The sequence below is a fragment of the Oxyura jamaicensis genome, chromosome 3, assembly GCF_011077185.1.
Source record: "Oxyura jamaicensis isolate SHBP4307 breed ruddy duck chromosome 3, BPBGC_Ojam_1.0, whole genome shotgun sequence".
NCBI classification, from domain to species: Eukaryota; Metazoa; Chordata; class Aves; order Anseriformes; family Anatidae; genus Oxyura; species Oxyura jamaicensis.
The window spans coordinates 91,830,414-91,843,289 of NC_048895.1; the positions used below are offsets into that span (position 1 = coordinate 91,830,414).

A 12,876-nucleotide genomic window follows, 5' to 3' on the forward strand; every position below is an offset into this window, starting at 1 on the left:
CTATTCCTTTCTCTGCCTTTCAGTCCAAAAACTGATAGCAGACAGTATTTGCAGCCATCATCATGAATGTATCCTGAACAGAACAAATGGATAAACAGAACAAATGAATAGCTGTGAAATGGCATTTCTCCAAAGGAAATTGAGCTCACACAGCCTTTAGTACAGCTTCTGCAGGTTGTCACTCAGGACTTTCTGCTCAGTGCAGTCTTCTCTCATTAGTGGGACAGTCTGTGAAAGGAATGATGAAAGTCAAGATACTGTTTCTTTTTTTTTTTTTTTTCTTGTGTGTGTGTGTGTGTGTGTGTGTGCGTGTGTGTGTACCTTACCAAAGGGGTCACTTTGCCTTCCAGTGAGGATGCAACAGCCTTGATCTTAACTTTGTTGGTTGTGCACCAACGGGCAGCTCAGCATCACGATGATGTTCTGTCAGTCACTCTCCTCAGAAGTATAAAGAGAGAAAATACAATGAGAAAAAGCTCATGGTTTGAGGTAAGGACAGGGAGATCACTCACCAGTTACTGTCATAGGCAAAACAGATTCAGCATTGGGAGATTAATGTAATTTGCTGCCTGTTGATAGCAGACTACAGCAGTGAGAAACTAAAAGCAAACTGAAAACACCTTCCTCCCCATCCACCCTCTTCTACCTCCTCCCCCCAAGTGGCACTGGGGAATGGGGAATGGGTTTTCTTATGTCAGTCCCTAATGCCTCGCTTCCGCCAGTCCTTCACAGTCACTCTGCCCCTGCTCCACGTGGGGTCCCTCCCATTGGATGCCGTCCTTCCCCAGCTGAGCCTGCAGGGGCTGCCTACAGGCAGCATCTCTTCAGGAACTGCTCCCACATGGCTCTGTACCACAGGGTCCATCCCCCAGGAGCAAACTGCTCCAGCACGGGTCCCCCATGGGTGGCAGCTGCCCCCAGATCCCTTGCTCCTGTGGGGGCTCTCCATGGGCCACAGCTCCAGCCCAGGGCCTTCTCCTGCGGGGGCTCTCCATGGGCCACAGCCTCCTCCAGGCCACATCCACCTGCTCCACCGGGGGGTCCTCCACTGGCTGCAGCGTGGAGATCTGCTCCATGTGGGACCCATGGGCTGCAGGGGGACAGCCTTCTCCACCAGGGGCCTCTCCACAGGCCTCAGGGGAACTTCTGCTGTGTTCCTGGAGCACCCCCTGCCCTCCTTCTGCACTGACCTTGGGGTCTTCATGGCTGGTTCTCCCTGCCTGTTGTGCAGCAGGTTTCTTCCCCTTTCTTCAATCTGTTCTCCCAGAGGCACAAACAACATCGCTTATTGTCTCAGCTCTGGAAAGCAGCATGTCCCTTTGGAGTCATTTGGAGCTGGCTCTGATCTGACATGGGGCAGCTACTGGGCTCTGCTCACAAAGGCCACTCCTGCAGCCCTCTCCACCCACCCAAATCTTGCCACATAAATGAATACATTAGGTAAATAATGAATTCTAAAAATTTGAGGTGAAGAATACTGGAGTTCCTGTTGCAGTCACAGACTGTGACCCCGCCTTAACATTACCATAATCTTGTCTCTTGGAGAAGTTATCTTAAAATAACAAACCTGTCAGAAGTAATTCTCACTTCTTTACTGGTTCTCCAAGAGTGTTACATTCTCAAGTCAATCTCTTGTGGTTCATAGTTCAGGTCAGGTTCAAATTGCATAGCCAGGTTGGATGTTACCTGAATTTTCCATCATCTGAGTAGTCTGAACTTTTCATGAAAATGAGCCTTCTAGTGAATTAGTATTAGAATTGCTATAATCACTACTCATTAAAAAATTCAGGGTTGGTTTTTAGTCAGACTCATTTACAGCTTATATTGGACTAATATCCTTACAATTTTCCATTATGAGGAGATTAGAAAATGTGTTCTTCCATCGTTACAGAGCAGAACCACCATCATAGCTGAGATGACCAAGAATCTATTTGCAAGCAAGTTTATTTGCATTCAGTAACTGTCAGACATAAAATCATGATATACATAATATTACTATAATAGACTCATCTATTAACTACTTGTGACACTTTTGTGAGAAATCATCCAAGAACTTGTATGGTGACTAAAATTTATCTGTCTAAATTAATGTAATGTGAGTAGTTAGATTTTGGGGATAGTAGAGAAAAAAACTAATTTTGCCATTGAAATGGGTGTTTGTGTTCTTTGTCATTATGCACCCAAGGAAAGAAAAAGCAAGTGAAACCTTCAAAGTCATGTGTAACTATGACATGTGAGATGAAATGTCTTATTTGCATGACATCAAAATTGTCATTAAAAAATTAAAATTCTTTTCCTTCTTCACTCCACAAGGTTCTGTTTCCCTCTACCAATGTGAGTACGCAGCACCAATATGCTTTCAGCAGCATTGCATGATAATCAAGAAGGTATAGAAAATATAGAAAATAGTTGTCTATTTCTATACTTGATGGTAGGATCCTCAAATACTTTTGCTACTTTCTGTTTCCAAAACTGTGGTTTATCAAAGAGCAGATGTTCATAAATAATTATTGGTAATCAGCCAAGTTGCAATAAAATAAACGTTCTAATACAGCTTATCAGCCAGGCCTGTAAATGGCTGGGAACCTGTTCCTGTACCTAGGCCACCGTAGCAACAGAGAGAAGTCCCTTCCCTTGTGCCTTCTACCCGTACATAAATACTGTATGTCAACAAAAACGCCATACATACCAGAAAGTTTATGCTGCACCCACCACACACACACATACACCCACAAAAGCCACAACGTTTCTCTGTACACAATAAAAAAAAAAAAAAAAAACAGGGACTCCATCTTTCCAAGTGTTTAGGGAAGGACCTTCCCTGCATCACAGCACTGTTATATTCACAGTACAAAGTGTTAACCTGTAAGCTTGCTCAACAGTGAGAACTCACTAGAAAAAGCTTTGAACAGGTAGAAAGGATGATCAGTTCTTCTTGTGCAGGCTTCCCAGTTGAGCTTCTAAGGGTTGGTCAGAGACTGAACAACATTATCATTCAGTAAGTCTAGCTTCAGGTGAGGACAGCAGGACATGAGGGAGCAAAGGTAACAGTCACTTCTCTGCATGCCTTGCAACGATTGTGATCCCTGAATTTGCAACAGGAAGTAGCTGTAAATAGCTCCTCTGCAATCTCTCAGCTATGATTATACTGAGCAATCAGAGTGGCTGAAGTGTTGCATTACTTTCTAGATGAAGCACTTGTAATGCTACATTGAGCTCATTTGAATACTAATTAGTAACAGCATCTTTTAAACAAAATGTGCAGCATAGTGAGAAACATTATTAGAAATTAGTTCCATATCTGACACTTCCTTAAGTATGTACATCCATGCTATAGGTGTTCTTTAATAATAATAATAATAATAAAATAATAATAAAAATACACATAATACATCTGCAAGCAATTACAAAGATTGTAGGACAAAACAGCTTAGAGTTGAAAGTGATTTTATTCTTCATGTGTACAACAAATTACACCCAGCTAGATGCATCCGTATTTCTTAATGACATAGAATATCAGTGTAATAATCCTGTTTGTTGCTTCATTTCTTTTCTTTTCTTAAACTACCTAATAGAGGATGTCTTTTTAATTGCTATTTGTCATTGAACCAATTCTTTCTGGAAAACAGTCTGTAATGTCTCCAAGATCTTTCTCTAGAAATAACATATCCAAAGTCTTTTGTAGAGTGCACAGCTAGAGCTGTTTTTTAGCACTAGAGAATTTTTATTACTGTTCAACTCATTTTCTAGATTACTTATGAATAGTTTAACAGAACATGTCCCAGAATGGTTCTTGTGGGACTCATCTAACAACTTCCCTAAAATGAACACCTATCTCCTAACTTTCATACTGCGTAACTTGATGAGCACTCCAACTGCTGTCTCATTAACGTAAAGGGCAGCGGCACCACTACTTTATTCAGTTGGAGTTTATTCAGGGCATCCATCTCTTTCAGCCCCTCACTGGTTTATGAATCCCAAAGAAGCTTAAGCATGAAATAAGTATGAGATTTCCTTCACCCTAACGAGGCGCTGATGGTTAGATACTTCTGTATCTGAGGAATATTGCTGTTGACAACACTGGCATCTATAGATCTCAGGGCTAGGAAGCAACTGAAGAGGAATTCAGATGGCCATAATCTGAGGTTTAGGATGAAAATCATGTCTAAATCTTTTAATTTAAATAATTTAATAAATAATTTAATTAAAGCTTTTAAATTATTTTGTAGCTGTAAGCTAAATGGGTAGGTTATACAGTTAGATCAGGAAAGGCTTGGAATATCTATTTATATAAGCACTGACAATATCACCAAAGTAACGCTTTTGTGCTTCAGTGGATTTATTCTATTATCCTATATTTCAGGAAGTATCCTTCATCAGATATGTGGTTAAGCAGGTAGTTCACCTTTAGGTGTGTAATTAATTCTTTCATCACCTATTGATTTGAAATATATGAACAAATGAATTCCCCAAGAGAAATTTAAGTTTCCTTCACAGTCATAGGTAAGAGCACACACTAACTCTCTGCTGATTAGCCCCTTGGATATACAGTAAAAGTTTTTAATTCTGATTTTACATAAAATAGATTAGGCATAGATTTTTCCCAGCAGAATTTTCTATATGATAGGAATACTCTTTCCTTCATGTGACTAAAAAGAAGCTCTGTATAAAGCACTTGATTACTATACAGCCAGAGTTGTATTTTAGTTTGGTAATATAATATAAATATAATTTATATTATAATAATACTATAAACTATAATAATATAGTTTGGTAATATAATATAAAGTGTTGCAAGAGACTTAACTGAGAACTTCAAAACATTTATTTTCACATAGGTCCCCTACTTAAATACAGAATGTTTTTTGCAAATGTAAAGATATAAATATTTTTTCTATATATTCCTTTTTAAAAAAATGCATTCTAATAGGACCAATAGAAATTATGATAAATAACAGAGAAGATTAAAAAAAAAAAAAAAAAAAAAAGAGTATATAGATATTTCATTTAAATTGTCCTGTTTGAATATGTGAAATGGTAATATATTTTGTTTAGGCACAGCTTTTGAGAGCACCGTCTTTGAGAACACTGCTTCACAGAGATCAGGATGAATGTTTCCTAGAAAATAAGAATTGTAGATATTGTAAAACTCTACTATTTTTGTGGATATATAGAAACTTCTGGATTCTTAACATAAATGCAGGTAACCTGCTTTTCAAGATGTCAAGAAGACGATAGTTTATCATAAGCTAGCTTGTTGAATTACTTAAAACATCAGAAGAGCTTTCTAGTGTCTGTAACATTTGCATTACTTTAAGGTGACTATTCACTTTCTCTGTCTCTAAAATGGAATTAAAATTTATAAAAAACAAGATAACTTGTCTTCATACACAATAAAATAAATAGAGCTAGAAAGATGTAATAGAGGTAATAAAATAATTTCAGGAAAGTGAGAATGTTATAAAAGGAAAAAAAAAAATGTTTTCTTCAACCAATGTAAACAAATCTATCCCTGCTTTACTCAAAGGATCTTTTTCTTTTGTGCCACAGGCTCATTACTTTATTTTTGACAAATACAATAAGCTTTTAAAGTTCTTACAATGCCATTTGCCATTGCAACGTATCTCTAGTCCTTTGTTGTTGTTGTTGTTGTTTTGTTTTGTTTTAATCATTAAATAAATTGTACTTATCTTTTTGAATGTGTTGATTTGGCACTTGGCTATCACCAGCCTGATGTAGTTGAACAAAATCCTGTATCATAGTAAGACTCCTTAGTGGTGGTAGAGCTTGGGAACACAGTCTGTGCTCATTAATTTTGGTCACTTTGTGCAGAACCTCAGTCAACAGCAGTAAGTCTAGCAGTCACAACTCACTCTGTAGTAGAGCCCAAATGATATTTTAAATCCTCAGATAGTCAAGCATAATGTAACACTTAAGTTTGCTTCCTTGAACTAGTGAGTGCATCAGAAAACAGTGTTTCCAGGTGTGTATGTAGGTTGTAATTCCAACTGTGTATGTAGGTTGAAAATCAGACATTTGTAGCAGGGGAAAAATCATCATCAACAACAACAAAACACAATCCTGGGAGCTCTATAAAATCATTTTATAAGTAACAAAGAGATCAAAGAAAAAAATGTACAACATATATAAAACTTACATATATACAACATATAGTGAATTTGGATGGAAAATGGAGTTACAGAACAATGGAGAAAGAACAATTTATTTAGCATGTTCACAGATCCTAAAATTACCCCCAGTGTTTTCTGAAGAGAGAAGGAAGAAATTATCTCCATCAGCAATATATATCTTGCAGCAAAGGACTTGAGATGCTGCCAGCTCACAGTTATGCCCCGCCAACCTCCACACCTAGCTGAACCTGAGGACCTTCAGGAGTAGTGGAAGGTGAGCATAACACCAGAGAATGTGTTAGACACCAGAAAGTTTGTGTATATGTAATTTTACCTCCATGTAATTTCACCTGCAAGTATGGTACTAGAGTACTAATAATTATTTGATTAGACTTTTACAAATCTACTAAGACAAAAAATAAAAGGTATTTATTTGCCCACAGTAAGAATGTTACAGGTAGGTGGTAGTTCAAATAACCTACTTTGTAGCTTGGATGTAACAAATTGGTAATTAGCCTTGCATAAGTAAAAACATGATATTTTGTCCTCTCTTTAATTAAGACCAAGTCTTCTTCCTGAAGCTGAATCCACCCTGAATGCAGTGGGCCCCTGGCTGTGATCATAACTATTAAGATGAATGTAAATCTTTGTAGGAAGCATCTTTAGATATGGCAATTGTGCATTTCTTGAGGATCTTCAATTTCCTGCATGGTCTTTTCAAACTTTTTTTCAAATTCATTGGCTGTGTTCATTGAACATCTTGATCTATTTTAATTCTAGCAGCTATTATCTAAAGACCAGGTGATTCTTAAGTATTTTGTTTCAGCTTTTGCTCAGTTTTGTACAAGTATAGGTACATCTGTAGGTCTGTGATCTCTCTCTCCCTACTAGCAGCTTTCTGGCATGTAATTTATAGATATATCATGTCTTGTTGGTCACAGTAGGCACTGGCTGTAGCCTCAGTTTTGGCAGACATCACTTTAACGTGTTAGCCTTTCTCCTAAATTTTCATTTCACAGAATTTATAATTTTTGTTCATTCACTCCAGGTGTTCAGACTCTTTCAGTAGTGATACAATAAGCATGTTGTCATCACATTCTTCTACTGATTTGTCTTTGTCTTCCTTGTCAGCTATCTACCTCTTTGCCATTAAGATGTTGTATTTCATTATGAAATGTATTGAGAAATAAAGCACTCCTTTATTAAAGAGCCCATTTGCCAAAGGCAGTACTGAATATACATAAATCTCTCCTCCATTTCACCAAAGTAACTATTAGAATTTTAATGATGCATCAAGAATAGAAAAATAATTGTTGTCATATGTATCTTCTAAATTTTCCTCTGTTTTAAGCAATCTTCTTTTATATGTACCCATTTAATTATCGGAGGTGTGTGGCTGACTGCAGGTGCTGTGATGTGACTGGAGTACACCCACTCTCTTAGCTCTGCAATGTGAGCTCTACTCATGTATGACCATATCCATCATCTTTATTCTTCTTCCTGGAGTGAGAATAACTCCTCTAAAAATAAGAATCAAGGGATGGGTAAGCTCTTAGCTTCACTTTATAGTCTGCTTAGACCTTTCCCTATTCTCAGATTCACTTCTATTCTCAGACTGTTCCTCAGTTTACTTCTCTATTTCTTCAATGAACACTATCAGGACCTAGGATCTGAGCACTTTTTAACTCTGAAACAGATACTGCTGAGAAATTGTCTCTATTCTGATTTACTTGTTTCTGTAGAGTTCACTTATTACTTCTACTAATATCAGTGTTGCAAACATCATGGCTTTTGCATTTATGAGCAGATTAAAAATTAATTGCTTTGCTTTTGTGAAACTGCATGCTCATTATTTTTTTTCTGTTGCATTGTAAATTCATCTTATGAATAATGCTTCTTTAACAATATTGCTGTGACTATCATCTTTGTCTGTACTCTACACTATGCTTTTATTTGTAAATTCTTGTCAGATATGAAATCCACTGCAATTCTCTTATTGTTCTTCAAACACACATTGTTTCTTTTCATCACTGTATTTGGTATAATGTAAGTTCCATGTGTTGTGTTTATGAAATTTATGAAATTTATCTCTGCAATCTACACAATTTCTACTTCAGGTTTTTCTTCTATTACTCTTGGATATTCTGGCATTTTGATTTTATCAGAACACTTTTTTTTCATCAGTCTGGGTTGCATAATTTTATTTTCTATGTGAGTTCAAGTTCTTCTTTCAAATTCCTTCCAGAAGCTTTATTTAAGTATATCAGTCTGGGTTCCAGCCCAGTCAGTTCTCTGTCATATTCAGGACACATTCTTTTAAATATTGTAAGGCTGCTTTCTCATCAAGAGATAATTCATCATTTTTTTCTTGGCCTTTATGTTGATTACCATTCATACACTTCTCTTTTGCAGAGGTCAGTACTCCTCTAATTTCTGCAATGAAGTTTTATAATTCATTCTCCCTGCTTGGGTCAACATGAACTTATAAAACACAACAGGTGTTTCAAAATATGTTAGCTTTTATGAGGTAGTGAGTTATGGAGCCATGCCTCAGGCTAAGGGGAGGTGGACTACAACATGTGACAGACACATTGTGAGATAGTAGAAGAGGACAAAGGAAGTCTGGAGCACAAAGTGTGAGAGGAACTGGTTTTGGACATGGAATATAATGCCGTTAATTTGGAGAGATGAAGGGAGTTGGCATATAGATGAAGATCAAGACTAGGTGGTAATGGGTCACCGGAGGGTGCTGTGCTGAACCAAAGTGGAGTTAAATATCACCACCCCATACTAAACAAGAAACAAGATTGGTACAGTCTAAGGCATCATGTGCTGCACCCATCACTGTAAACATATTGTAGATTTTCCCTTTTGTGCAGCCTCACACATCTCTTTTACTGCTATTGTTTGTGTCCTCGTGATGAAGATCACATGCAGGCTGAAGCTGAAGCTTAGAATGAATAGCTCTGAATATAGCACTTGAATCCTTCTGTGAAAATGTGAGTTAATTTAGAACTGGGTTCCTTTCTATAGAAAATAGCTTTACAAAGTGGGCAGGGGTATGGTGTTCAACCTGTGCCTTTGCACCCGGTCACTTATGAACAGTCACTTTACAGTATCATTTTACATCCCACAAAGTCATGGCAACCACAGGTTCTCCAGGCATCCCACCTGACAGGACTGCAAACTCCAAACTGGAGATATGCTTTGAGGTTCTGGGAGGTATTTTGTTCAGTTCAGAGTTTGTAGATGCCTTTGTGCATATTCAAGTAGATATGGTTACCTCTTTACATCGTGCAGTGTGAAATATTCAGATTTTGTAATTGGGAAGGGAAATCTTATCTTCTGTGTCTTCAAGAGAGTTTGAACAAAGACAAAGCTTTCCAACCCTCCTCTGGCAGGTTGGAAAGGTGGAAAATTCACCATTTTTCATCTAATATTTTGAAACCAGCATATGCAAATTTTCATAGTTTGTAAATGAGTGGGCAGACTTAGTAAAAGTATTCTTTGTCTTGTCTGGGCTTTATGATAATCAGTTTTGCATCACATAACAGAGAACTTTTCTGTTTAGCTAGGAGTTCTCCTGATCTTAGTTCTTACCAGTATCACCCTGGTTGTTCATTTATTAGTATGAGGTCAGTTTAGAGGAGAACAAACTGATCATCCCCATTTACTGGTGGGGATAGTTACACCATGTAGATATCACAGTGTGTGAACTGGATTCCTCTTCTGTATGAAGGTAAACCAAAGGTGGGCTCGAGGTAAGCTCTGTGACTTCTAGTGGAAACTTGGTTCATGCAGCAAGCCTACAGCTAGCAGGAAGCAAAATCCTCTGAGGTGCTAGATAATATGTAGTTCTGTAAAGCTAAATATAAGTAGTGTGAACTGACCATTTTGCTGTGTGGTTGGGCTGTGATACTTGCTAATTTAAGGCCTACAAATGCATCACCCAACTTCATGTGCTGCTGTGATAGGAGAGCCTGTTTAGCTGTGGTATACTTAGAAATCTGTATTACCTGCCAGTAGATATAACTTTCCATATCAGGCAAGTGTCTACTCAACAGAGTGAGTTATGTCTGATGTTTTGGTTGTTAGATGCCTTTTACTTGATGAATGATTCAATGTAAGGCTATGCTCAGTCCTAAAATACTTAGTCATATTCCCTGGTTTGGGGAAGCAAAGCTTGGAACAGTGCTTACATGGTCTATGAGTTCTTACTCTTCAGTATTTTTCCTGAAGTGATTTAATAGCTTCTCTCCTTTTAACAACACACACAGAGTTGCAATAAAAGAAGCATTTTCTGACATATCACCCTTGTAGGAAGAAGTACCATGTGAAAATTCAGTCTTTAACTCCAAGCATGCCATGAAAAAACACCATTAGATATCTTCAGAAAGAAGTGCTGAAGATCTTGCTGCCCCAGCCTGCTGTTGCTAACACCTATAGAAATGATTGCTGAGCAGTAACAGAAAGCATGTGTAGAACCTAGAAAAAAAGGTTATAAAATGATGTGTTTAAGAATTTCTTAGGTTATTGAGATGAGAAAAATGTCATTACCATTATTATTACCATACAAGCATGTACATAATTTGCTGTGAGACAGGTCTATGTTATAAAATCATGTTAATGATGTCTTAGTTGCAAAAATCTTTATCAAAATAATGAGGTAAATATTATTTTTGCCTTTTTCTACATATGAAAAAAAAAAAAGATATAATTTATATTTTTTATGAACTTTCTTGTTAACTTACTCAAAGAAGAATATTTGGGGAATTTTCTGGTGTTGCTTTAATGAGACCTAAAAAAGTGATATGAAAGAACCTTTGAGTGTTTACCAGGATATTGCTTTATAAACATAAAAACTTAAAAACTTAATTCTGTTGAAAAACTTCATGTCAAATTACTACAAAAGTTGCAATCAAATATGCAAAAGGCATTGTAACGTCTCATGATAGACAGTTATATTACACTCTGGTTCTTGTGGATGTTCCAGTGAGATTTCAGTGGTAAAGCTGTGATGTCAAATATATTCAAACTGTAGTAAGAAAAAATTCTTATACTATCTGTACTGCTTATCACAAACTTAAAACAGTTATTTGTATTTTCAACATTTAAAATAAAATTATGGATTAGATTTACTGAGTTATGATTTTATCCTAAGTTATCATGCAGAATGTACACTTATGGGGCCAGATCTAGGGTTCTGGAGCTAAAGGATGTAACTGTTTTGTATTCAGTGAAAACTCAGAAAGTCCTTTGGGCTGGATCTTCTACTGTAGACAAAACAACAATGCTACAGTAGAATGTTGTTTGAAGCATAGCACAGTGCAAGTAATTTTCGTGTGAAGCAATAGTATAAATTAGGTAACACCCAAATAAATTAAATTAATACATAATTAAGTAACAACTGTCGTATGTCTTCACAGTTTTTTTATCTTAGAAATCTTAATGCGGAAATAGAATTATTTTAGTATATACTAAGAAGCTATAACTTCTTGATAATTTTTAAGCAAATTAGTATACTTGTTTCTGTGATTATATTTTCTATCTATAAGATTAGGATACGCATACATACTTTACTCAAATTTACATTTCTAAAAATATTTTGAAGACTGAGCTTTGTAGTGATCGCATCTTCAGCATTTCTTATTGCTGTCTTGTATAATTTTTGTGTTTTGTTGTCAGAGACAATAGCATTGACATGACCACTACTTTATAGCTTTGCTATTTATGTGTGGGTAACTACTATGAATGTACATTACAGTTTACATTTACAATTTCAAAGTCTTATGCAGAAAAGTGGGTTGAAGTTTCAGATCATTTCATAAAATAGGATTATTAGGCTCATTTTATAGATGGAAAACTGGAACCAAAAGACTGTCAAGATAAACCTAGGTGAGGCAAATCATGCTCTTATCCAGTGTACACAAGATTACATAGGTACTGTGTGTCAGAAATGGGACTGAAATTCAAACCTCATGTCTCAGGTAGAAAAATTAGAGCATTGTGTTTCCTTTAGCAGTACTGAAATGCACAATCTACAGATATTCTTTAACTAAATTGAATACTTTAAAGAGCTACAGGATTTGTTAAAATGCTCCAGAATGGTTAACTGGATCTTTATTTCATATTTTGTGAACAGCCCAGATTCAAACAGATTAATTCAGCTTTTGCCTTATGGAAGTAACATTTATTTCAGTACTCAGTGATGGAGTATTTAGCATTTTTTCACTGTGCTGATTAAACCTGTTGTAGATGATAATTATGCTGGTTTTATCATTCAAACACTCAAAAATGATTTTTAAATCTTTAAGTGGCTTGTAGTAGGCTCTTATTTCTCAAAGGGTTTAAAGTCTACTTATATTATGTCCTTTTGTCATGTTCTATGTAGATGCTAAATCAGTAGATTCACAGTTTTTTAAAAAAAACAACACTCTTTTTCATAGGAGGAAGAACTGAGGAAAAGTGGAGAAGCCAAATATGCACACTTGAGTGACGAGCTTCATGTATTAATTGAAGTGTTTGCTCCACCTGGGGAAGCATATTCTCGTATGAGTCATGCCTTGGAAGAAATAAAAAAATTCCTCGTTCCAGTAAGTGGCTTATAGCATTCTTCTGTGACTGTCTATGGCTTTGCTGCATTGAATTTGTGTCTTCTTTAAGTTCCTTCAGCTCAAGGGAAAAAAGAAAAAAAAGAAACAATTAAAAAAAAAAAAAGGGTTGAAGATTAACTTCAGGAAGATGC

The 12,876-nt window shown here is 36.5% G+C and overlaps 1 protein-coding gene across 7 annotated transcripts in view; it reads left to right on the top strand.

Annotated features, from left to right (window-relative positions):
- Positions 1–12,876, top strand: part of KHDRBS2 (KH RNA binding domain containing, signal transduction associated 2) — a 381,354-nt gene that overhangs the window by 167,203 nt on the left and 201,275 nt on the right. For all 7 annotated transcript variants that reach the window (XR_004749882.1, XR_004749880.1, XR_004749879.1 and 4 more), the window contains exon 4: positions 12,578–12,724. Coding sequence is in view for 3 of the 7 variants with exons in the window: in XM_035323020.1 (XP_035178911.1) it covers positions 12,578–12,724 (147 nt within the window). In the remaining 4 variants the exon portion in view is untranslated. The remainder of the gene's footprint in view (positions 1–12,577; positions 12,725–12,876) is intronic.